At 43.5% G+C, this 27,681-nt stretch overlaps 1 protein-coding gene across 2 annotated transcripts in view; it reads left to right on the top strand.

Moving 5' to 3' along the window:
* SLC24A2 (solute carrier family 24 member 2) overlaps positions 1-27,681 on the top strand; it is a 241,047-nt gene that overhangs the window by 181,981 nt on the left and 31,385 nt on the right. For both annotated transcript variants that reach the window (XM_047098204.1, XM_047098194.1), the window contains 2 exons: positions 15,316-15,414; positions 18,981-19,099. In XM_047098204.1, coding sequence (XP_046954160.1) covers positions 15,316-15,414; positions 18,981-19,099 — 218 coding nt within the window. The remainder of the gene's footprint in view (positions 1-15,315; positions 15,415-18,980; positions 19,100-27,681) is intronic.

Here is a 27,681-nt window from a genome sequence, read left to right as displayed (position 1 = left end):
AACATGAACCGCTACTTGGACACTTCACCATAAAAAGGTTATTTTAATAAGACAATATACTCACTCTCAGACATTGGACAAAATCATGACATTTTGACAAAAAGTGACCTTGCCCTCAGAGCCCTCTCTCTCCCTCCCTCATCTTCAGGTGCCTTAGAAACTAAACTGGAAGACCGCCCTAGGCCACACCCAGCCTCCTCCTCACCCCAAGCTAATCAGAATTTCATTCATCCATTCACTCATTCATTCATTCATTCGTTCATTCTCTAATACATCCACTCAACAACACTCAGTAAGTACCAGGCATTGGACCGGGTCCAGGGCTGATTGAAGACAGTCCTTCTAAAGAATTCACACTCTAGTGGGAGACACAGGCAAAGAGATGAGTAGTATGATGGACAGACCCAAGGTGCAGGGAGAGTCCAGTGGAAGGCATCATATTCAGTCTTGGGAAATGAGGACAGGCTTCTCAGAGAAGTGATGTCTGCATTGCCTCATTCCTGCATCCCAAGATGACAACACCTACTGGCCACCTGATCCTGTGTTCACTTAATAATAACTGAGCACCTGCTCTGTATGACACATTTTGCCAGACTTGATAGGTTAGTAAGGCTTACTCTTCCAAAGCACTGCATTTCCTTCTATAATAAGATGCCTCCAGGGATGCGAACAAATTACTCTAGAAGTGGCCTTTTGGTGACCTCAGACCGCTCTACATGGGCAGCCATCCTTTTATCTCCTTGTGCAGTAATACTGCAAAATCTTGAAAGAGCGATCTCCAATTTTTACCTGGAGCTAATAACCCATAGTGTAATTCTCACCTGCAGATATCCAAGTTACACACCATTCTCATTCTGGAAAACTCTCAAAAAGTTGAACTTTGCGTTCTTACTAAAATTAGGTGAAAATGTAGAAAGCTATCTCAAAAGAAAACATCCTTGTGTGGTTGAACAGATGAATTAAAAGGAGAAGAGACATTGCCATCCATTATATTAGATGGAACTAACTTTTACTCTTTGGAGATAAACGTTCATAGAGACGTGTAGATAGGTAGATAGACAGAAATCCTGACTAATATCTTGCAAAGAAGCAATGTATGGGGAAGCTGCCTGCAGTGTACTGTCCTAAACTCATTGCCCCTTAACACTAGCCATTTCCAGGAAAAATAATTTCTTTATCATTTAAAAAGTCTTTGTTCATTTGTGTAAGAAAAAAAGATATAAAAAGTTGTTGTAATGTCAAGGGCAAAAATTACAATTATCTTTTCCTTAATGAGATTAAAGATACTACTTCATGGCAACCAATAGCCCCTTTCTTTACCAAACTGAAAAGCTAATGTCTTAACCTGAATGATGGGGTCCTAAATTAAGCATGTGGCTGAGTTTTTAAAACCCCCATTATCTTAAAGAAATAAAAGCCTTTAAGGTCACATAGTCTAGCCAGTCATTTGATGTTCTTAACTGCAGTGAAATAGTCCAGTTCTTTTTCAAGGAGAAATTGAATTTTGGAATACAATTTAACAGTATTTTCCATTACCAAAGATGTATCCTCTGAAAACGTAGTCCCAAAACAGGTCTTTGGTATTACCTGTGGCCTTCACATTATAATTTAATCTTGCCCGAATGGATAAGACTGTGTTACATACACTGATATATTAGGCAGGATATGTTCAGCTGTATATAGTAGAAAATCCGAATTAACAGTGGCTTTGGTCAGATGGAAGTTAATTTTTCTCTCAAGTAAAAGAGGTCCAGAGGTAGGCAGTATGTGGCAGATATGGAAGCTCTTCACTAATCCAAGACCAATCCCATCTTCTTCATAATCCTAGTATATGACTTTCAACCTCAAGGGCACCTTGTGGTCCAAGATGGCTGCTGGTAGAGCTCCAGTCATCATGTCTATATTCCAGGAAGGAGGAAGAGCCAACATGATTTTCCCCAGCTATTTTGTCTTCTTTTTGAGGAGGCTTCCCTTTAGGCCCTTCCAGTAAAACTGCCCAAAACCAGTTACATGTCTACACCTCATTTCGAGGAAGCTCGGAGATGTAGTTTATTAAACTGGGTGATTTGCTGTCCTCCAGCTTTACGTATTATGTCACTAGGAAATGAAAAGGAAATAGATACTGGATAGGCAACATGCAATCTCTCCTCAAAAGAGAAATATCACTTTTGTATAATTATATGTTGATAGGGAATATGGAGAACAGAGCAAGCTGTGTGAGGGATGTTGAGAATGCGTGTTAAATTTGAGATACCTGTGAGATATCCAAATGGAGATGTGGAGGAAGCAGTGGAAATGGAGTGTGTATCTTGGGAGAAAGGCCAGGGCTATGGATACAAATTTAGGAGTCATGCAATATAGGTGTTATTTAAAGCTACAGAACTGGAGAAGAATACTGACCTAATCAGTAGGGAAGAGGAGGTCAAGGTTGGCCCTGTGGACTCCAAAGGTTAGAGTCTGGGAAGAAGGGGGAGACCCAGCAAGGGAAACTAGGGTGGACAGAGAACCAGGAGAGAAGGGCATCCCAGAAGCCAAATGAATGTTCCACAAGAAGGCAATGAAAAGGTGATACCATCAGTGAATTGACCAGTAAAATCAAAGAATTGCTGTCGTACAAAGAGAGTGATGGATGCAAAGTGAGATGCTTCAAGTCAGGAGTTTGGAAGTGGTACCATTATTGCTAATGATGAAGTCTAGATCTGACCACAGGAGTGGATGAATAAGGTGAGCTAGGGGAGAGGGTAGCTGGAAATGAGCAGGTTAGGGTGGTGAGGAGCCAAGTGTTGCAGGGCTTACCTATTACCGAAGCTGATAACAGGAGCTATGTAAAAGAGTAGCGGGTTCTGGAATGACAGAAGGTTGATGAGGAAGTCAGTTGCCATAGAGGTGGTAGAGGTGGCTTATGCTTCAAAGGCACAAGAAATGGTTTGGTAGTTGTGAGAAAGGGGGGATGGAATGTGGGCCATTTGGAGAGACAAGCACCTGCCCCTTTCAAGGGCCATGAGAGACAAAGGGCCCTCAGGAAACAGAAAGGCAAAGAGAATATTCAAAGCAGAGGTTAAGGACATAGAGACAGATTTACTGGTGGCAGAGGTGTGAGATTGAGTCAGGTCAGGCATTTTCAGAGCCACATGGAGATGAAGGTCTGGATGGTGTTGGATGACCCAGAGGCTCTGCTGAAAGGAAAAGGATACAGGATGGAATGGGAACAACCTAACAATGTGTTAGAAGGTCTTACTTGGTAGGGGCCCCCCAGGCAGTTTGCACTGATAAAGTAGGGTCCATCTTTCCAGGATAGGGGAGCACTGGGGAACCCCTTAAGTCCAGCTGGGGGTGAGGAAGGTTGAAGAAGGAGCCTTCCTCAATTCAGAGAGCGAGAGGGTTCAACCCAGCACAGGAAGACCTTTCCTACAGACATGGCCGGAGATGCAATGGCCTGCCTCAAAAGCCAGTGAGTCCCCCTCCTCTGGAGAAGCCAAGGTAGCCTCTGTCAGAAGAGTGTTCAGATAATGGACACCTTGATAGCCCTTTGAGTCCCATGTCCAAGATTCCTTCCTAGTTCCTTGTATTAAATGTGATGGCAGGCACTGGTTTAGAGTCTACTTTTGAGATTAAATCTTTTGAAAACTTGATCTTACATTTTGGGTAAGCTGCCACCAGGACTGTGGGTAGGTAGGTTCCTGGGCCACAGCTTCTGAAACAGAAGGCTTGTGTATTATTTGATCCAGTTCATAGACAAATTGTTTATTAATGTGGTTTTATATATAGGAGGTATTACAAAAGATAGTTCCTGTGAAATAGACCTTTAAAAGAATAACTACCTTCTCTTTTAGTTGCAAATACAAACTTTTAGCACAGTAAAGATTGTAACTGCAAATTAATTTTAACTATTCCGTTTAATTATAAAAAAGCATTACATGCATACAGAAGTAAAAAGCAAACACGACATAAGGGAAAGCAATAAAAATGAGTCTCCCTTTTACCCCGGATTCCACTCATTCCTTAGAGTTAACCACTGTCATCTATTTTCTAACATACCCGCTTTTCTTCTATACACCGTTCTCTATATCTGGCTTTTGTTTATTAGCATATAGTGGAGTCGTTTCCATATCAGCACTTTCCTTATCCTTTACTAGCTACATCGTATTCTACTGCTTGCCTCTTCCATGATGGGTCCTTCCCATCAGTCCCCTGTCAATGGCCATTTACAATATTTCCATTTCTGTTGATTTATCCAATTATTAGAACATGACATGAGCATCTTTCCCCATATAGCCAATTCTACTGAATGGAAGATATATACATATAAAATAAATCCCTAGAAATAGAAATACGAGATCAAAGCATATACACATTTCAGATTCTGAAAGCTATTGCCAAATTGCCCTCCAAAGGAATTGCACTAGCTGATGTTCCCACCAACAGTGAATGAGAGCTCCTCAAACCAACTTAATGAAGTCCCTTGAAGAGTCCTTACAAAGCAGATCAGCCTTTGCATTATAACTGCCTTCTAATTTACTGATTTCAGAAGCCAGATTTTTTTTTTTTTTTACCAAAGTTGAGTTAAAGCCAGGGTTCAGTTATGATGGAAGTCTTTCCTCTAAATTAAATGACAAGGCTATTCTTCCTACACCGAATATCCAATTTCCACCACATCATGTGCCCCCCTTAGCACAAGACTGTTGCCATCCCTGCAGAATATCTGAAAGCTACACTGCAAGTTAACTTTCTGCCTTCCGATTACCAAAAGTGGGGAGCCCCCGTTGTGCACGGACACCATTTCCCATACCATGTTACGTTTCATTCATTCCAGGTTCATGGTTTAACTCATTCAGTCCAACTTGCCATCACCGGAGGATTGTTCTAGCCACAGATGCTCTCAGTAAGGCTGAGCCTTACCCCTCCCCAACATGTACTGCCTCACCATTTATTAACCACATTACTTTTTTAGAGATGTATTCTTACAAGTATCTCCTGGGGCTGGATCTTAGGAAGACAGCAGCCTAGTAGGTGCATAATCAGACTAACCAGCTAGTAACTGCTGTCAGATCTGTCAGAAAGACCAAACCAGCTGCGTGGGTGAATCCACGGTCTTCCTGAAAACCAGGACCAAGGAAGTCTAATTAGAATACATCCAGTTTTTCAGACTTCATTGCGTCTTATTTTCATGATCTAAACTGTCAGCAGTAAAAGCAGAAAGATCGGACCTGGCAAGTAAAGGCAGATTTTGCCACATTGCATATGTAGAAGGTGTTAAGTTGCAGCAAAAGGCAAATTGTGGATGCTGCTTTTTGTCTATTTCTGACATCCCCAGAGCTGAAAATGCTAAGTTGCCTTCATTAGTCAAACTTGAATACTATTATTACAAGTTAATGATATAATTTCCCACCCCCATGAAGCTTTCTCTTACAAAAAAGAAAAAGTGGGAATCTGTAATACCAGGAGGCTGGCATGTTCAATTATGCATGGTAAGATTCTCTTTTGATTACATCTGAAATGAACTGAACCATGTCATTTTAGTCATGGACCACTAAGCCCTCAGTAGCATTTAGTTAAGAACACTCAGCATGTGTTGGCACTTCTGTCGCAAAACCATGCTTCATATGAGATCTACAGTCACCGGTTTACGATGTAACATTGAGGATTCCAGAAACTAGGAAATAGGAGCTCAAATCAACTGATGATTCACAGACACATGAAATCCTGGTGACAGGAGATGATGTATGTACGTGAAACAGTGGCTGCTCCTGAATAAATGCCAGCCAAATCTAAGATCTTTCATTTCACATCAGGATAAATAATTGGGTGATATATAGGCTCATTAGAAGAAAGAACTGTTTTATGTTCTGTTTTTTATATAAAAGAGTAGCCATTCAATACATATGTATTCAGCACCCACGATGTGTCAGGTGCTGTGAACAAATAACAACTTGGCCCAAATGAATACATTAATGTCACAACCCACTTGCAGAGACACACCCAAGATATGGGCTTTGAAAAATGACTCTGGAGAGATCTTTTGCACACATTCGGTGGTAGTGGGGCTGGATGTTGGCAAGTCTTGAGATCTGAGGCCTGCCCTATAAAGTGATTGTTTATTCGTTTATCTCTCAGATACCCACAGGGGGCAAGGGACGGGAACACGAGAAAGACAGTCAAACCTTCCATCATCTGTCAGCCGCTACCTGGCTCAGAACTCCAAAGCTGAGATCAGAGAAACCCCTTTGAGAATTTCGTGTGTGGGAGCCATTTGTATCCGTGTATATGAGACAGAAATTTTTGGAAAATTAAGTTCCTAAAATAATAAAGCAGGTGACCTAAAATGATAAAGAACATTAGCTCTCAAGCGGTGTCAGCCTCAGCTAAGGTCAGTAAGCTGGCTCTTTTCCTGAGACACTGTATTCTGCCATTGATCCTCGCTGTGAGTTTTTTGGTTTGTGAAATCCCAATTTTGCCTGGGTTTGATTAGATTATATGCTTTTTAAAAAAGCCTCAAAATAGATAAATATTGACTGTAAACACTATTAGACTTTAGAGGCTTAATCACAGCATTAACCAAGAAGAGTGCCTGGTGAGTTTTCAGCAGTGTTTCTGCAGGTTTCCGGTCCTTCCTTGTTTCTCTACCCCCAGAAGGAACATAAGCTATGAATAGATTTTTATACAGCAAGTGCTCTAACCAACACACACACACACACACACACACACACACACACACCCTTTGTTGTTTGTGTTAATGTTTGTATATTCATAAATACTTATTGAGGACCAGCCTAGGAAGTAGGCATTGGGGAGCAGATGAAAAATGGTAGCCCTATCCAGCTGGTTGGAGAGAGGTCAGTAGAATACCTCTGAGGGTCTATGATAACTGGTATGATAGGATGGATATCAGTGCTGTGACAGAGAAATGTACCAGGGTGCCTTGCCAGCCCAGGAAAGGAATTCAGGGAAAGTTTCCTGAAAGATGAGATGCTTTGAAGCAGAGTCTTAAAAAGGAGTGAGACATGCAAATAACAAGTGTGGAGCATTCCAAGCCACAAGAAGTGTAACTTAAAAACTGGGAGATCAGTCAAGAGACTGTAACCAACATCCACACTGGAAATGTTGGATCTAAAGTGTTCAAAAGTAGACTCTGAAGGAGTTGGTAACTAATTGAATGTGGAGTACAAGGGGGACCTCTAAGATGGCTAGAAAACACTGTGAGTGAGAAATCACCAATAGAAAGTGCAAGCAGATGGACACATTCCTAGGAGGAAGACAATGGGTGGGAGTGGCGGGCATGTTGAGTTTTACTGTGAAGGGGACTTGCAAGTGAAGTGTTCACAAGTCCATTAGATAAGAGGATCAGAGCTAGAGATCTGAATTTGGGAATCACTGATATTCAGATGGAGGTCCATTAGGTTTTTTGGCAGAATGTGCGGGTGGGGGACAGGGAGCGAGGAGGGAGCCTGAGGAATAGTGTGACACCTAAGTGTCACTCTCAGGAGTCCTGGAAAATCAGTTTGGACTGGGATGAAGAATATCAGATGCACTGAGAGACCCACCCAGTCATGTGGAGGCAAAAGTGGCCAAGGGTGGATTCAGTGGAGCAATGCTGACAAAGGCCGGGTGCACGGTGTAGAGGTGAGCAAAGGAGCCCCGGGGACCCAGAGGTACCAGCATAGGTGACCTCTCCAGAGGCTTGGCTGTGAAGGGAAGGCAAGTGAGGGCAGTGCCAGCAGGAAACCTCAAGTCAAGAGAAAGGTTCCCAGTGGAGAGATTTAACCATGATTATATGCTGAGGGGAAAAGGAAGGACTGAAGAGTCATAGTGAGTGAGTAGGCAAAGGCACTACAGAGTCAAGGAACTGGAATAAAGGACAAAAATCTCAATCTTTAAGATACCAACTTTTGAAAAGCATTGAAAATCTTCCAAAATATTTATGAAAGCATTCCATATTTCCACTGATAAGGTGACCCTGCTAGGGGAGTTGATAGGATCAGTTCACATGCGGACAGATCCATTCTTTACAGTTGATTCCAAAGGTCATTCTTCTGGAAAATCATTTTATAAAGCCTTAATAAGGAAATCTGGCTGCTTCATTTCATTGTATGATGGCCAGCCATTGAGATACAATTATGTATATATTCTCATTAATTACAGAAACTAGTCCTATGATTAGATCTATAAAAATAACTACAACCAAATTATGTTGATTACCTTATTATATGGTTCATTCACAGAATATTTACTAAAGACATTTTACAAAATACTTTATTACAATACTAGTTTAATTTCCATTATCAATGTAGTCGTAACAACCAGTTTTACATGATGCTTCACAAAAATTAGAAAAAATGATTTAGAGGTTGTGCTTCAAAAATAAATTTAAGAATAAATAAACTCTATGTTGTTGGCATTTTTGCTTAAGATGAAAAATTTTGTAATGTTTTCCTTTCAAGAATAAAAATCAGGGTGCACCTGGCTGGCTCAGTCATTAGAGCATGTGACTCTTGATCTCAAGATCATGAGTTCAAGCCCCATTTTGGGCATAGAGCTTACTTTAAAAAAGAAAAGAAAGAAAAGAATAAAAATCAGGCCAGATCCTGTGAGGTGAATAATCTGCTCCATGAGGACAGTTTGTAGAATGGAAGAGGAGTTTATTCCTTCAAGCTGCTGAGTGGTATCTTGTATCTTGGAACTTTCCCTATTCTCTGAGTTTCCATACCCTTCTGAGAAGGCCCCCACCATCATGAATCTTAAGTCCTTGTTTTTTGTCTCTCTGTCTCCAGGCTGTGACTCTACAAGGGCACCAGCTAGATTTATCTTATTCACCAAAGGCTGCCTGGTACATAGCACGGGTCTGGTTCATATTTACAGAGTGGATGATTGTTTGTGATCCGTACTCACTTGAAAGCAAAGCTCACATTCCTAAGAGAGCTGATGTAGGGAGAACTTCACTGGAATTCAGTGAGTGCATACACTGTGCCAAGCATCATTCTAAGATGCTTGTTGAGGGATAAAAGATGGTGAGAGAAGGTCCCTTCCCCAGAGCAACCTGCTATCTGATGGGAAAGCAGACATATGAGCAGCCAACTGAAAGAAATAAGCACTACGATGAGGTATAATCAAAGTGCCATGGGAATGATGGATTTCCACTTGGGAAGGGGGGTGTGAATATCATTAGATACCTTCAGGTTAGGCCTTCAGTGAGGCCTTAACAAACGAGAAGCATTTTAATGAACAAGGAGGAGCCAAAGCCCCCTTTTCAACCTTCTGTGCCTTCTTCTGTGCTCTCTGTACCTCCTCTGTGTCGCACAGGCCCCTCTCAGCACCTACTTTGCCAGCCCTGGTGATGTGCAGAAAGAGGATGACTGGCATGCCCCTGGACTGTGGACACCTAGTCCACCCCATTTTCTCCTATTTACCTTCAGAAAGTTCCTGGGATTCCACATGTAGACTCAGTCCCACTGGGGCCTTGGGTTTGCATAGACCTGGAAGGATTTACTTTGGGTCATTAGCCAACAAGAAACATATTAAGGAGTGGTTGCCTCAACTGCTTGCCTGGAAACCCAAACACAATGATTTATCAAGCCCTACAGGGCTCTGGGGATGCCATAGGGAACAAAACCAATGGAAAGCCCTCCCCTCATGGAGCTTGGCTGCTAATGGAAAGCAACAGATAATCAATAGTAATGATGATATAGTATATTAGATGGCGATAAATATTTTAGAGAAAACAAGCTGGGGATAGGAAGTGCTGGAGAGAGAGAGGCTGCAGTTTTAAATAGGCTGCTCAGAGAAGCCTCTGAGAAGGTGAGATTTGAAGAAATACTTGAAGGAGTTGAGAGAGTGAACTCAATGGATCTCTGGGGGAAGAACATTCCAGGTAGGGGGACCAGCAAATGCCATGGCTCTGAGGTGGGACACCAAGGAGGCCAGCATGGCTGGAGCAGAGTGAGACTGGAGAGAGGGAAAGGATGAGGCAGGGCAGCCTAGGTGGCTAAACCTCCTTACAGGTCCTTGTAACGACCTTGACTTTCACCTTGACCTGGAGAGCCACTGCAGGATTTTGTCCAGAGGAGTGACATGATCTGATTGATCACAAAGGATACCAGGATGAGACCGGCCTGGGAGACTGGTTAGTAGACCAGCAAGGTCACTGCTGAGACCAGGAGGGGAGGAAGGAGAAGTGGCCAGATTCTGAAATATTTTGGAAGTAGAGATACCAGACTTGCTGATAGATCGCATGTGGGCTGCGAGAGAAAGAGAGAAGCCCAGGATAGCCCCAAGGTCAGTGTTTGCTTATTGCCACATCAGTTACATTGCATCCCTCCTCAGAGTGACGATGGCCTCTCTGACTTGAGTCTGTGATTCCAGAGGGAAAAAAAGGCAATGAATAAACAGGAGGAACATTCAGCTGCACTTTTGCTTTTTAAGCTACCTGCCAAGTCGTAAACTTCAAAGACAGAGATAGGAAAGGCAGAACTGAAAACACAAAAATAGATTTCAAAACACTGTGTTCAAGTTTTGCCTTCTGTTTCATTTTTTTCTTTTCTTCTCCCAAATCAAGGTCTGTTCACTGAAGTGTGTGTGGCTGCTCCCATTTGCATCTATATATCTCTTTTGTCCCATCTCTTCTGCGTTGCTGATGCTCCGAACGTTCTGTAGGAGCCAGGACCTAATTGATCACCAACCCCAAGGGTTCTTTTGTAACACCACCTATTACAGGCTTGGTGAGAAAGAGGTGAAGGAATTTCCTGGGACTGTTTTGATTAATTAACAGCTGAACAGAAATGAAATGCATTGCTGTGCAGCTTGGGGCTTCTCTTTCACGTCTGGGTGATAGGGTCAAGGATTTTGATTCCTGATTGGTTTTCCAAACTTGTTCTTATTCACATTAGGGCCTTACACTCTGATCTTTTCTTCTGCTCTTCCCTGCCACCCCCTCAACACACACTCCCCTGCGGATATTCAGCTGGTATTCTTTTGCAAACTTCAGGACAGGCTAAACTATATTAAAACTGTGTACTAGGTTTTGACGTAGGTGCCTCACGATTTGAACAGAGTTTGCTATTTCTGAGATTTTAAGTATACAAATATCTGTCGCTGTGTAAAAATACAACACTTCGAGGCTTTGCACTACAACAGAGTGTATTTTTTAAGGTTGCCTTAAAACATATAAAAAATCACTCCTGCCCTCACTTTGAAAAGTACCCCAAAATGTCTTCATTCTTCACCCCCAGGCACAGGGCTGCAGTTGTTTCTGACATCTGTCCCTCTGTGTCAACCCTAACGCCAGCGTGGAGTCCATGCCTCAAGTAGTTTATGGAAGTGGCCCCCTTACTGCCAAGGTCTCCTGCACCAGAGGCTGCTAAACATGAACTCTGTTGTGAATATCTCTTTTTCTTCTCAGTACTTCATCAGAAGGATGTCCTATCATTCCTCTCCATAATAATAACCATTTCGGAGTGACAATTCCTTTACTGTATATCAGAGCCCGTCTAAACACCTGATGCATATTAACGCATTGAGCCTTCCAACAGCTGTATGAGAAGGGTGTTCTTATTATCCCTGTTTTAAAATTCTGAGCCTGAGACACAGGAGGTAATACCCTTGTGCACCGGAAAGGTCTTGGAGCACACAGATCCATTGTGCAGCCGTAATTCCTTGCCTGCACTCTGTCCCCACAGGTGATGGGAGAAGACTGATCATCATCTTTCCATTTTGAGATTGCAAAGATATCAGTGTTTAAGACACAGAATGTCAGCTCTGTCACCTTGACCTTCTCCATCTCAGGAAGATGTAAAGTGATCCTTTTCCTAATCGGTTTGGAACTGACTCGGGAGGCCTCACTGAAACCTGAACACCAATCCAACTAGGCTTAGATGTCAGGTGAGGGTGTAGCTAATTCTCCAGACTCACATGTCTGGACTGATAGAGAAGATGCCAGCGCTTCTCCTAAGGCAGCTCAGGGCCCTGTCACCTTGACCCTGTGGTTTTCGTTACTTTTTCTTTTTCCTCTTATTTACAGATTTCTTGTGATGCCACACATCATGATAAGCCCCTTGCACACATTTTCTCACTTAAGCTTTGCATCGGACTCATGAGCCAGTGCCGTAGGAATCCCTGTTTAACAGATGGAATCCCTGTTTAACTCACCCAGCAGAGCCAGTGAAAGAGGCAGGGCTTAAACCCAGATCCACCTTTGAACCCAGTCATGTCCAAAATTGAACCACAATACTGTGCTGTCCCACACACACACAGACACACACACACACACACACACACCCTACTGGGTGTTCTGCCCAGCTTGTGGCTTTAGGCTAAACAGGTCCAGAACTCGCCATGCCTTCCTACCCCGAGGCCCAGAGGGTCTTTGAGAATCACTGCTTCTGCGCTGGCTTCTGCCCCAGAGACCTCATGCTTTCTCTTGTCTGGCTAGCCATCCTCACATCTGTTCTCAGGGGGTGCCCTGTGGGAATCCCTGGCATGTCCATTGGGCTAAAATGGGCATGCCTGGCTTTGTCAGGCTCTGCCCCACCACCCTCCAGGAGGATACCTGTGTGTTGAACTCCGTAGGTGGTATTTCACTGCTGCTTTTCTCGAAAGGACTCTTGGAGGGAAAATCCTTTTAGGCCACTGAGCAGCCATTGTCAGCGCTGGGAATGCAGAATGGTAATCAGGTCATGCTAACTGGGACGAAGGTTGAATTTCAAAAGTTGCAGAGGTGAGTGGGAAGGAGAGATCCCAGCCAGCCTCTGGAGCTTTGTCCTGTTGCCCCTAGGGCTAAGCCCCAAGAGAACAAATAGAGCTAATCCCTCCCACCTTTCAGAAGCTTAGAAAGTCCCAAGTGCTGCTGCAGTGGGAAAAGTACAAACACACTCTCTAGAAAGCTCTCGCTGACCTGTAAAAACGTTCAGGACCCTAAGAAATCCCAAGTCTAGAGTCATTTCCTACCCTATGCTCCTAGCCTCCCTTTAGAGGATTTGGGAAAGCCAGCCCATGAGTGGCTGTGGCCAACACCGTGGCCGAACCCTTCCATGCTTTTGGGTCCCTTTTACTATCATTTCTCCCTGGTATACATCTAAGCTCTGAAAAATACTCCTGTAACCACAAACAAGATGTGATTAGCTGTTTTCTATCAAATAGTTTCTCTGCCATGATTCATGAATTTGGGGCATTCCTGGGGTCGGGTTATTTCAGATTATGTTCCCACAGGCTTATTTGTCTCTTCTTCTGAATGTTTCCTGCTTTCTTACGATTTTTTTAAGTAATTTTTAAACAGCAGTATTTGATCCTTTTCATCTCACAGAGATCCAGGAGGTTCCAAGTTCAAAGAATGACCCTGAAACCACTGAACGGTTTGATTAGTAAGAGCATTCTCTCCTATAATGTTTCAGAACTTGCCTTTTCCATCTCCTGAACTTTTTAGCAAATGATGTGAGGACATCTTGGAATTGTCTTCCACGAGAAGTACCACTCTTCAGGCTTAAGGCTGCAGAGTATGGACAGCCACGCTTCATTATTTGTCTCATCTCCAGATGAGACGAGGTTTGGCAGCCAGGACAGTGGCTCGCATCAACACTGCCTCGGCAACGTCCAGGCAATCACAGCCCCCTGCCTACCTCCTCCCTCCTTCCTCTTCTCATTTTCATTACTTTCTTAGTCCCTTTTGCCTCCTCCTTCTCCTCATCCCCAGGCTTTCTTTTCTTCCCCCTTTTCTTCTCAGAATTTCTCTCAGAAACTAAATAGAAACAGCCAAATTCAAAACACCTTTCAGCGTGGTGAACCTAACGCTCACCTTCAACATCCCTCAAGGATGGACGTCATGCCTATCACCTCCTCCTTTTTTCTCATTCTTTCTGAAGCCCAAGCCACATCCTAACCTACTTTGTTCTGTGTAATGGTTCCTTTCCTATTTCCTTCGAGAGGGTGCGCTCTGGTGCACATTCATTGCCTACAATGAGGCACTCTCATCCTAGAGACTGCCTTTGCAGTAGCAAGGTGTCTAGGCCTATGACTGATGGAGCTTGGAAGCAGAAAGGGCTCCATCCTGTGTCACCTTCCCCATTGGCATCAGCTGATCCCACTCTAGTTTACGGCTTCTGTCACCACCACCCGCCCCCCCCCCCCAGTGACGCAAGTCACTACTTTGGCGACACCCCATGATTTCCATCCTTGAGGAAGGGAGGTTAAGTGGATGCCAACCTGCCATGGCCCATCCTAGGAAAAGAGACTCTCGAAGAGAAACATTTGGGTTTTGCTTGGGTTTGGTTCACTTTTTGGTCTGACTAGAGAAGCAAAATGAGATCTTCTGCAATACGCTGCTAGAGAATCCAGCCAACGCAAATGCCTACTGAGAAAATTGTAGAGGTTGTGGTGTATTGAAGGACTCGTCATATCTGAATCTAGGCAATAGCCAGTCAGTTTAAAATGAGGCTCCTTTGGGCCTTGAATGTTCTTGGTGGAGGGGGGGGGGAGCGGGAATCAAGGACTAAAAGAGAATGTACTATGTTTCACTAATTTCTACATTTTTGCATGCTTTTTGTTTCCTGTGCTTGTTGCATGCATTTAATCATTAACTATGTCAATAATGGAGAAGAAATTAAGTGTTATTCTTGTGGTATAGTCTGTTTTAAATGACTGTTTTGAGAATTTTGAGTGTTTTTTCCAGCACCTTTCCCTAAGTATCCCATCACTGACAGACATTACTTGCTCTGCTCAGTTGATCATTCTTTGCCCTGAATCCCCAGATGGAATCCGTTGCCTCCTTGATGCTTTAATCGCAGCTGACTCAGCTCATTCAGAAAGCTGGGATGCATGCTCCCAACTCATTTAGACTCTTCAATGTTAATTAAGATAGATGGTTGAACAACTCAAAGGACCCTTGGGCTTGGATTTCCATTGTCACAAGCCAATTCTGAGATGAACATTTAATTCCAGAGTAATGGTTGTGTCTCCAGAGCATCTCTGTATCTTTGGAGTTGTTTTGGATCTCAGCAGGAGGGGGAGTTTTAGTGATGATTGGTGCCTTCATTTATTTTGTAAGCAATTGGAAGGGAGGGAAAGAGGTCCGAGTCAAACCTCCCAACTATGGTCTGGGAGCTTGAGATTCTCACACAGATTTGGGCTAAAGAATCCACAAAGGTAAGAAAGTACCCTTCCTGTAGGGCATAGGGCATTTGGGTTGAGCAGAAAGTTGTGGTCGCTGCTATCGTGCAGCATAACTGAGGAAGCCACATGCGTGTTGCACCAATGCTTCGCCATTTTCCACAAGCCCCTCTCTTTGTCTTCCTCCTCACTGTGTCTCCTTTCCACTGCTTTCTCTTGCTTCAGGGAGGTTCAGAGAAAAGGCTTCTATTCTCCACAAGATCGCCAAGAAGAAATGCCAGGTGGATGAGAACGAGAGGCAGAACGGGGCTGCCAATCACGTGGGTGAGTGCAGAGAAACTTCATCCCATGCCTTTTCTGGAGTGCGTGGAGGGGAGCAGAGATGGAGGACCCAGCATGGGCACCCTTGACTTAGTGCAGATGTGCAACCCTGCAGCTCAGCCCATTCCTGGGTGTCAGGAAGAGCCCATTTCCCATGCGGGGTACAGGACATGAATGGATGCACTGTGTCACCTGCATTAGGGGACTCCAAAAAGAGTAAATGATTCTATGAGGAACCAAAGTAAAATCAGCTTCTATCCAGGCATTTCCCTTGAAGAGTAGAAAATCACTTCATTTCAGGAATTCCACATAAAGAGGATACACACACACACACACACACACACACACACACACATACACACACACCCGTCATTTAATGTTTAACAAAAGGTGAAATTCTCCTTTCTGAAATTCTTGCCTGGTAACCAGATACTTATACTGTAGACTTATGATCTTACCTACCCCACACCCGCTAAGTTACCAGATGGTTCACTTGGTCACCCCTAAACTGAGTGACAGGGTCCCTATGAGACAGCCCCACCTCTCCTTTCTTAAGAATTCGGCAATACTAGCCCAGGTCTTTTTTGGCTGACTTTTTTCTGAGCACCTGTGTGACCAGATCGTGACACTCAGACATCTTATTTTAACTTGCAACATGATGTTCCTCCTCTCCTGTCTGCAACTATAATATAACTCACTAATTCCAAATTCAAACTAAATTTAACCTAATCTGTATCTATGCTACAAACGATGCTATTGCCCAAGAAACTGCAGTTATCTGCAGACAAAATTCAGCAGTGTTGCACTCAAAATATATAACATTCCTTAGAAGAGTTTCTGCCTCCCCTGTTATCCTGACTTCTAGCTCCGGGAAAATCTTTGGCCAAGAAACAGTTAAGATCCCATTGGGTATGAAAAGATAAACTTGGGGACGCCTGGGTGGCTCAGTCAGTTAAGTGTCTGACTTTGGCTCAGGTCACAATCTCACGGTCCGTGGGTTTAAACCCTATATCAGGCTCCGTGCTGACAGCTCATAGCCTGGAGCCTGCTTCAGATTCTGTGTCTCCCTCTCTCTCTGTCCCTCCCCTGCTCATGCTCGCTCACTCTCTCTCTCTCTCTCTCAAAAATAAATTAAAAAACATTAAAAAGAAAAGATAAACTTGAAGGGAATAAGCTGAGTTGTTAAATGTCACGTGCAGGAGGTTTTCTCCTTACCTGTTCATGTCTGTTCTCAGACATCTTACTTCCTCTTTGGGACCTGATAATCCCATGTTAGCCGCGGTCAGGTTTGGCCATTGCAGGCTGGTCTTAAAGTTGTCTCACTTCAACCAATAGATACCCCAAAGCCGAGTTGCAGTATTTCCTGAGGTTTTAGTATTTGGCATTTTTAATAACTGGACCAAGCATATTGGGATTAACCGGCAGGGTCACACACAGCAGAACATCACATACACAACACTGTCACTATTAAAAACATGGAAAGTTGAAATAAATTTGAGTGTCTGTGGCTTTCCATGTTTAAATATATTTGTGCCTCTGGGGGCATCTGGGTGGCTCAGGTGGTTAAGCGTGTGACTCTTGGTTCTGGCTCAGGTCTCAATCTCCGGGTTCGTGAGTTCGAGCCCGGCGTTGGGCTCCATGCTGACAGTGCCGAGCCTGCTTGGAATTCTCTCTCTCCCTCTCCCTCTCCCTCTCCCCCCCTCCCCTGCTCGCTCTCTCTGTCTCTCCCCACAAGTAAATAAATAAACTTAATTAAAAACGATTTATGCCTCTGTATTCCGCAACTGAGTACGTGAATAAACAAATACTTCCCCATGATTTCCGAAATTTGGCCACTTCAAAGTCAATAGTTTTTATGTGACGACAAAAATATCTTCCAGCGGAAGTTACTAGGGGAAAAAAAAAACATTCTGACACTCTGTGAGCAGTCTGGTGCTGCTCGGATCTGATGCTGATGAGCATTAACGATATTCCTGGCAACCCTGACATTGAACCACACAGCCTCATTGTCTCCTGAAATCCGAGAATTACCCAGCGCAGCCAGGGGGCCTAAACGCCTTTATACTTCCCTCCCACTGAAGTCATTGGCAGACCTTGGTAGCGCCTGATGACAGATCACCTGAGGTGCTCCTCTGAGCCCGGAAAAAATAAATCTTGTAGCGCAAGGCAGTTACTGTGATAACGATCAGATGGTTTACCCGTCTCTGTTCCAGCACTGTGCTAAGTGCTTTTTATGCATTTTTTAATTTAATTTTTATAGGCGTGTCCTTTCATTGCATTGTTGTCAGTAGTCGCGGTGTTAGTACATCACTCCGGTTTCACAGACGAGGAAGCTAAATCGCAGAGAAGTTAAATTACTCGCTAAGGGTCCCATAGCATGAGCAGTAGAGCCAGAGTACGAACCTGGGCCGGCCTGTGGTGTCCAGCGTCCCAGAGTCCAGTGACCCCGAAGCCACTTCTCAACTCCCAGAGGAAATCTGGAATCTGTGCTTTGTGACCCGCGGCTTCATGCTAGCGAGACGTTACCTCTCGCTTAGGAATGACCGACTTTGGCCTCTGTGTCTTGTTCAGCTTCCTCTTGCCTTGCTTGCGATAGGATGCCCAGGTGGGGAACGTGCTGAGTCGCATTCTGCTGGCTTTTTGAGAAGGCCAGGCTCTTGACCCTACCCCCACCACCTAGACTTCAGCAGAGCTGTGTGCTCCCAGAGCCTAGAGAATTAGAGCCAGAAGCAGTGGGCCTTAAGGTCAACCGGTGGAACCCCCTTGGTTTTTTTTTATTTAAAAAAATTTTTTTAATTTTTTTTAATGTTTATTTATTTTTGAGAGAGAGAGAGAGTCAGAGCATGAGCAGGAGAGGGGCAGACAAAGAGGGAGACACAGAATCAGAAGCAGGCTCCAGGCTCTGAGCCGTCAGCATAGAGCCCGATGCGGGGCTTGAACCCACAAACCATGAGATCGTGACCTGAGCCGAAGTAGGACGCTTAACCAGCTGAGCCACCCAGGCGCCCCTGAACTCCCTCATTTTACAGATAAGGTTCCTGAAACCTGGTGGAAGGGGGAGACTTGCCTAAAATGGCAGCCCGATAGTGGTGGAACAGAGCCTAGGACCCAAGTCTCCTGGGGCCCCAGCCAATAAATACCCCTTCCAGAATGTAATACAAAAGAAAAGAGCCTGTTGTTAAAAATATATAGGAGGGGTGTGGTCTTGGGTATAAATAGTAGTATGTAGACTGAGCATGATTTTGGTGAAAAAATGTCTGTGTTCATGTTCTTGAATGGCTACTTGGTGAATTTGCCTAGTCTAGAGAATGCACACCATGGGAACTGAAAGGGCACTCAAGATGTCAGGCCAGAGTAAGAGAGCCAGAGAGCTATTAAAGAGAGGAAGAACACTGATTTGCTAAAAGATGTTGGGGAGAATGGGAAAAATCCTCTGTCATTTGGCACAACCCTAACCCCAGGCCTCACCACCCCTCTGGCCGGACATTTTAGGATGTTCTTTCCCATGTGGCTCTTACCCCCCATTGACTCCATTTGCTTTCTTTGTGTGTGTCTGAATTATATCACAGAAAAAATCGAGCTCCCAAACAGCACCAGCACAGAGGTTGAAATGACACCAACCAGTGATGCTTCAGAACCTGTGCAAAATGGAAATCTCTCCCACACCATGGAAGCCACAGAAGCCCAGGTATGGCTTTTTTCCATTGGTCTTCTGGGCTACTGCTCCTGCTGCTGCCTTAACGTAGATGCACAGGCCCCGCGCTCTCCTCGGAGGCCCAAGCTCCTGTCCGGGCAGATATCGGACAGAATCATTTCTCTTTGTATTTCTCAGTACCAGCAAAGGGCCCTACCTGTGTCAAGCTCTTGGTTTATTGAATGAACACATATGTTATCTAAGCCACTGTTTCTCAGAGTGAGAGTGGCGGCCTCATACATTTAATCTCCTGGAGGTAAAAATGCAGATGAAACAGAAATTGGGGAAACGGCACCCAGGTATCAGCATTTTTAACTCACTTTCCAGGTGATTCTTAATAAATGATAAGGTCTGATGGCTGTTGCAGTCTAATCCTTTCTCTGTGTCTTTAAGATCAAGGTTCAGTAACAGGGAAACTACAGCCATCATGCCTCGGTTAACCCTCTTGGACCTTCCCTGTCTCTGCAATGGAAATTAACCAATACTCTGGCCCATTCCACCACAGTTTTGGTACTAGGCACTTTACATATGATACGGCCTTTCAGCGTCACAGCTGAAGGTATAGGCCTTCACGGTCTTCATTTTACACTTGAGGAAGCTAAGGCTTGACAAGACGAACTGGTTAATCAGTGTTACCTAGCTAATAGGTGGGTAGTTGAGCTGAGATTCAATCTCAGGACCGTCTAAATAAAGCGTCTGCACAATTTCCACCCCGCGGCACTGCTGCTGGACCCCAGTGATTCACAAAAGTAAACAGAACCACCCAGAAGTAAATGATGCTTGCCAGATTTCTGGCTCTCATCCTCATCAAGTGAATCAGAATTTCTAAGGCAGAGAGCCCCAACTCGCATTTTAATCAGGCACCCTAGATCAGCGGTTCACAAACTCAGATGTGTTTACAAAGCTCCTGGGGGATCATATTAAAATGCAGCTTGTGATTTGTCAGGTCTGGAGTGGTCCCAGAGTCTGCAATTCTAACGAGTCCCTTGGTGATTCTGCTGCTGCTGGTGCAAGGGCCACACTTTGAATAGCACTGCTCTAAAGTTTGTGACCTACTTCTCTAGATAGAATTTTCGCAATGAGCTGAAAAGTTACACAGTGCCCACAAATAGAAGCCAGACTACAACAAATCTATTTCAGCATTCTCTCCTACTTTATACCAGGATACACTCTGTAATGGAGCCTGTTCCTGGGGGGGGGGGGGGGGGCTAATTTTGCCTGTTGCCCTTATTCCCTAAAAGAATATGCAAGAAAAGTCTCTTCACTTAATGGAAACGGTAAAGATGTTGGGCACCATTTCATGTACCTATTGGTCATTTGTATGTGTTCTTTGGAAAAATATCTAATTCAGGTCCTTTGCCCATTTTTTAATCAGGTTTTTTTTTTTTTTTTGCTATTGAGTTGTAGGGGTTCTAATATCCAAAATATATCATTAGCCCCTTATCAGATATAGGGCTTGCAAATATTTTCTCTCATTCCATACATTGCCTTTCATTCTGTCGATGACTTCCTTTGTTGCGCTTTTCACAAGATATACATATATCAAATGACCACGTCATACACCTTAAATAAATACCATTTTTTTCTGTCGGTTACACTTCAGTAAAGCTGGAAAAGAAGTAACTAAAGAAATGATAAAGAAATGGAGCTCCTTCTGCCCTGTCTCGTCCGCCTTCTAGGCTCTCGCCCTTCTGTCCAGAGCCCTGTGGTCCCTCTGCATTAGCTCAAGGGTAAGCTAGCGGAGCAGCTTACGTCCACATGGATAAGCAGCGTGTGGCAGTGGGAGGCAGGCCCCAAGGACATCTGGCTGCCCTTGGGGATGGCACGGTCACAGGTGTGCTGAGGGCAGCGTAGCCATCATGCCTCTCCATCTGGCTGGCAGAGGGACATCTGTGACCCCCACGAGGAAGCACCTTGCTATAGGGGAGAGAGAGAGAGCCCCACCTGACCCCTCTCTGAGCAGAGCTGTGCCCCCAGGTGTCACGCAGGGAAACAGGACAGATTTGTGTACCACCTCAAGGGCAAGCAGACCTCCAAAGGGCCACCCCACCAGCTGGCTGCAGGATAGCGGATTCACCAGGAGCGTGTTACCTCATCCACAAGTTACAGATAATAATGGTGCCAGCCTCGCTTGGGTTATTAGGAGAGTTACATAAGATAATGTATGTAAAGCGCTTAGCACAGAGCTAAATGCTGCTATTTATGTTGTTACGTGCCCGTACTTACCACATAAATCCCATCCAAGGTGTTCCTTCCCTGAAGGAACTCATTTAGGTAAAATGAAAATGTAATACATATAAATAGATATAGATGAACACACACATACACATAAACGTATGTGGACACACACACACACATATATAATGTTTGGGGGCATTTAGGATATAATAAATAAGTGAACATTTGTGGTAAGTAATTATAGCCCAGGGTGATCACGGAGCTCTGTACCGAGGGCTCTGGGAACCTGCCGGAGGAAGAAGGTGACACTAACAAGGGAAAGTGTAAAAGTTTCATGGAGGACGTAACATTTGACTGTATTGATGGGTGCATGGAAGTTTGTTGCTCAGAGGAGATGATAACAAGTGCAAAGGTGTAAAATCTGAAGAGGGAAGCTCATGTTTAGTGATTGGTGAGAAAGCCGGTGGACCCGGGAACTGAAGTACAAGGTGAGGAGTGAGGAGAGGTCCACTAGGAAAGGTAAATTGGGCAGAAACTCTTCAGCTGTTCAATCAGAAAGTTTTCAGGTATCACCTCATATGTATCAGGCACTGTGCTGGGTACCGGGGATGCCCACACCAGAGAATTTACAAATACAAACCAAGATATACTTATAGATGACCATAAGGGCCATGAAAAAAATAAAACATGGTGATGTGACGGAGGACTAGTAGAGGTTCCCTGTAGGTTGGGAGACAAGGGAGGACCTCACTAAGGAAGTGGCATTTGAACTGAGGCTGAACTCCAAGGAGGCAGCCAAGGAATCACCCATGGAGGCAGAGATGAGTTTGGCTTGTTGGAGGAACAGAAAAGTCAGTGTGGCTGGTGAGTGGGAAGCAGAGGGAGCGGAAGAGGATGGTGGTGATGAGGTTGGACAGGAGAGCCAGGCAGCGCTGGCTCACCTTGTAGGCCACGGTAAGGAAGTCGACTTCCTTCTAGGGCAGCAACACACCATTGGAGGTTCCCAGATGTGATCTGCACTTCTAAGAAATCCCTAGGGCTGCACTGCTGTGAGAAGAGTAGATTTGGGGCAAGAGGGTCATATGTCAATAGTGGAGTAAAGAGGTCGCTGCAGGAGTTGAGGCTCAGAGCTGATGGCAGCACGGACCAGTGCAGTAGACATGAAGGTGTGGAGAAATACATGGATTGTGGAGGGTATCGTAGGCACCGCCAAGCACTCTAGACTTTACCCTGTCGGGAGTGGGGAGCAACAGAGGGTTTAAAGGAAGCACTGACGGTGTCAGATTTGTATGATAGGACAGTGCTCTCAGGGTGGTCGGGAAGTGGCCAGAGTTAGGGAAGATTGGATATAGGGCAGCAAGGTAAGAGTCTGTTGGTTCAAGGATCATCAAACTATGGTCCGTGGCCGAATCCGGCCTGCAGCCTTTTTTAATTCAACCCATGAGATAAGAATGCTTTTGCATTTTTAAAGGTTTTTTTTTGAAAAAGCACTAGCAGCATATGTGACAGAGACCATATGGACCACAGAGCCTAAAATATTTACTATCTGGCCCTTTACAGGAAAAGTTTGCCGCCCCCTCCCAGACCATCTGCAGTCTTTCAAAAAAAAAAGAAAGAAAGAAAGAATGAGGAAGCCCTTCATGTATTGATACGGAATGATCTTCAATATATGTTCAATGAAAAAGGCATAATGCCAAATCGTATCCAGTAAAGTATATTTGTATGAGGGGGGAACAAAAGGACAGAAGTAACATAAGTTTTTTCTCGGGACACTGTTGAAAAAACTGGTCATGCTGACTACCTCTTAACCAGGGCCTGGGGGCGGGGGGTGGGAGGGAGGGTGAGGAGCCAGCGTGGCAGAGTCTTTTCAGTATGCAGCTTTCTGAAGCTTTTAAATTTTGAATCAGTTAACTGTATTCCCTATTCCCCCCCCCCAAAAAAAAGCAACAATAATAAAAATAATAATGGGTTAAATTAAAACAGAATCGGTTTAATGGTTTGAGATGAGAGACCATGGAGACAGATCACATGAATTCAAATCCCTGATCTGCCACTTACGTGCTCTGTGACATTAGCCAAGTTACTTAACCTCTCTGTTCTCCATTTTCCTTCTCTGTGAAAGAAGGATCATAATCCTATTTCATAGCATTGTTGTGAGAATAGAATGCTCTTAGAACAGTTCTTGGCCCATAGAAAACACTGCCTGGGTGTTTGCCATTATTAGCAGTACTCAGTATAACTCAAAAACTGGTATTACGTAGCCCAGGTGACAAGGCCTTAGACCAGGTGTTGGCTGTGGTGTGGATGGCAGGGGCTGTGTTTGAGAGCCGTGTCTGTCGTGGAATTGAGAAGAACTGGTCACAGAGAGTGAATAAGAGAGGAAGGTGTAGATGATCCTGAGACTGCCAGGCTAGGAACTCCGGGTAAATGGGGTAAATTAAGGCCATGACTCCAGAAGCAGAATGAAGGTGGGAAAACGGCTCAGGTCCCCCCAAAGCACAGCTTCACAGAAGCGAGTCGGTGCCTTTATTATGTCAGTTTCCTCTCTCTCCCAGTTGTATTTTTACCAAGCTACGTGAAGAACGAGGTGTGCATCCTGACTTTATTAATGGAAATTATGAGCCCCATGCATCATGTGCTCATTGCGGTATTCTCCGGAGAGGTTAGCCTGTCTCGTGTAATTAACCTGCTGTTTAAAAATCCCTATTTACAAGTGAACTAATTTTACATTGACACCTCACTTCTGAGAGCTGTCTTCAGTGCAGACGTTACACTGGCAATGAAGAACATTTTAAAACCGTCCCTTTCACAGAGGAAGCCCCTCTGCGGGAGGTGTTTTGCTTCGTTCGTACATTCTCTGGAACCCAGAAGTCATTTGACTTTTAAACGGCTTTTAGCGCTAATTATCTTCTCCCAGTGACTGCTGACACAAAACTGGTTTGAGCTGCCACGGGGAATTGACCAAGCTTCCAAATTTTCGGTGTTGGGAACGTATCCAGGCTTGAAAGACAATTCAAAGAAACAGTCTGTCCCGCCCGGAACCCGGCATTTTCTGACATTTTAATTTTGCCAACCCAGACGTGGCATAGGGTAGGCTTGCTGCATGAAACTGCCCTCCTTGCTGCGTCATGCTCCTCAAGGTGTGACACAGCAGACCCTTTAAATGTACACCCACAGGTGGGGGGACATGGGGGGATGGCTTGCCAACTTCTTAGATTCCGAAATCTAAAACTCTAACTTTTTTGTATTGGGTCCAACGTGCTCAGGTATCGTGAGATGGTTTTTTACATGTTGTAGCTCTCATTTCGTTTTGCCTCTAAGATTTCTCTCTGTCCTTAAGAAAGTCAAAACTGTCCTTGCTTTCGTTAAAAGTTGTGCAGAAGATGCACCAGTGGGCAAACAGTTTTATAGAGGAAAATCACATTCTTGGAAAAAGAAGATGTAGACAGATAAAAAGAGAATGTGGAAAATGCATGCTTTTCTTCTTACTTGCTTTCTGGAAACTTAAATATCCCCTTACTGTGTTCAGCCCTTCCTTTCTCCTTTCGGGAACTCAGCCCTGATTTATTTCTCCCCAGTCTAGCATTGGCCTTTACCTAAACTCAGGAGAGTTTTCAAGGTCTGCTTTCATAAAGCCTCACAGTGCTGATAAAAATGTTTCCGTATTATGTGACTAAGTAAAGAATGAGGAGGGAAGGATGAGGAGACTGACTGGGATTTTAGATTTCTCTTAAAAAAATAAGAGAAAATGGCATGAAAATATCTCCTCTCCGCTAAATTTGGATCTTTGAGGGTGGTAAAACAAAAAACAAAAAAAAACAAAAAAAACCAACAACAACAAAAAAAACACAGGCATCGTTATGAAGGCGTAGTTTGTTACATGTTGTTTTTGTTGTTCTATGATATTGGAGCTCCTTTGGGAGACTTCATGATAAATTTTGGTCAAAAATGTTAGCTCTGATAGGGATTTCCAAGATTATTCAAGCAGATGGTACCTAGAATCCCCATGATGTCTTCCTAAAATATTACCCTTGGTTAGCAAACGTTTATGTTCTCAGCAGTAGTGAGGTTTAACGGAGGGTTTGTGAACCTCGAACCTTCCCGTTATTCAGATAGCAAGTATCTTTTCTCGGTTACTAAGGTGTAACGGCAGGTTCGCCACTTTGAAAATTTTAGACTAGAATTTCCCCCTATATTGATGAGATAATTCAACTTCTTGGGACACGGTGCAACATAATAAGAGAATTCTGGCCCTCAAGAAATGGAGGCTTTTGGGTCACCTGCGTGGCTCAGTTAAGAGTCCAACTTCGACTCGGGTCATGATCTTGTGGTTTGTGAATTCGAGCCCCGCGTCGGGCTCAGAGCCTAGAGCCTGCTTCCGATTCTTTGTGTCCCTCCCTCTCTGCCCCTCCCCTGCTTGTGTTCTCTCTCTCTCTCTCTCTCTCTCTCTCTCAAAAATAAACATTAAAAAAATAATAAAATAACAAAATAATAAATGGAGGCTTTGGTGGAAAGTGGGTATGTGTCTCTGTGCCCAATGCCACCAGAGCATGAGACAGTGCCAGGGGGAGATGCCAAGGCCCAAAAGTGAGAGAAAAAGAACATCCAAAGCTTCTCCACCTAACTGAACTTTTCAAGGCCCAAACCATGTTAGAACTATGATTGACTTAGAAAAGAAACTCATTAGTATCAGAGAAAACCCAATGCAAACTATTTTTTGGAAAAGTAAAAGTTAGGGGCCCCCAGGGGGCTCAGTGGGTTGAGCATCCAACTCTTGATTTGGGCTCCAGTCATGCTCCCAGGGTCATGGAATCGAGCCCCCCATCAGGCTCTATGTGCCTGCTTAAGATTCTCTCTCTCTCTGCCTCTGCCCCTTCTCCACTCACACTCGCTCTCTCTCTAAAAGATAAAATAAATCATAATAAAGAATTTAATAACAATAAAATAAAATAATTTAAAAATAAAGTAAAAATTATAGTGTCTTAGCTAACAGGCCTCACAGGAGCTCGTACCATTTCTGAAAATGATAACATTTTTTTTTCCATCTATACATATATTTTCCTAAGGAAAAGTTGAGGTCCAGTTTGTATATCTGATGACCTGAGCAATATTTACCGATAGCTTAAGATGCACTCAAAGGCCTTTCAAACACATTTTAAAATGAAATAAAGATCAGACTCTAGTTTCTGACTAAATTTGAATATTGACAAAGAATTATATATTCACTGAGAATCTTACTGTTAATAAAACCATTTGTCATTGTGCTTTCTGAAGGAGTTTGAAGAATGTCTATTAATCATTCACATAAAACACATTAAGGGCTGACTATTAATAAAAAGGAAAAAACTCTATTACCTCCCAGGAAAAAAATACTGACATTAATATTACTGTTCTTGGGAGTATTTCTAATCCATTTGATAATAAAATGATGAGAAGGATTTTTGAATTATTTTTTATGATTCTCTAGTAGCTTTTATGTTGACAAATCTTTTATGATTTGTATTGGCAAGATTTACGAAGCCCATGCAAACTATACAAAAAAAAAAAAAACGATTTACAACAGCAATACAGAAAGAAATCCATCTTGTCTGTAAGTTGCACCTCAGAATTATTTGGGCAAAATGCAAAGCAAAGAAAAGCAATTGCATTTCGCCGGACTCTTCAGATGCTATTTTACATTGCAATAAAATGGTCTCTTGGCTTTCGGAAAACTTAGGTCTGGACAGCTTCATCACTCACAGCAAGAGACTTTGAATCCTTGATTTCAATTCAAAGTCATGTAGATTACGTTTTTTTCAGGTTGCCATTGCTGGGTAAACCTTATCTTGTTTATAATATGCTAAATTTTTGATGCTTGGATTGTTGGTTTTTTTAATTTTTCCATCTATATGTAAAACAAACCATATGATGGTATTAGAAGGGGAATGAATTATTTCCTACCACTGGGTGGGCAGAGATTTATCACTTTTTAAAAATTTGTTTGCTACTTAAATGTTAGCTGTTGGTTCAGGGTGTCCACACAGAAGGCAACACAAATGTCTCAGATGGTGCATCCTTCCAAAAAGAGCTGCTTTGGACTTACCTCATTTTGACTTATCTCTTAGAAAATAGTGATATAAACATAGAAGATAAAAAACAGATTATATATATATATATATATATATATATATATATATATTACAAAGACATTGAGAAACTAAGAGAACAAAAGTAAAGAAATTATTTTAAAGACTCAAAGAATGAGTGAAAAAAAAGTAATTTCAAAATAAATTACAGCAGGTGAGCACAATGATTTATTTCAAAGCCAAAAAAAAAAACCTATTCAAAAATGAGGTATTTTGAAAAGATAAATATTCATACGGTCAGTGTATTTAAGTCTGCTTGGGCTACCATAACAA

The sequence above is a fragment of the Lynx rufus genome, unplaced genomic scaffold (genome assembly GCF_022079265.1).
Source record: "Lynx rufus isolate CCGP_SWC_20201006 ecotype Redwood Valley unplaced genomic scaffold, mLynRuf1.p SCAF_10, whole genome shotgun sequence".
NCBI classification, from domain to species: Eukaryota; Metazoa; Chordata; class Mammalia; order Carnivora; family Felidae; genus Lynx; species Lynx rufus.
This window is presented reverse-complemented; position numbering and strand designations above follow the sequence as displayed.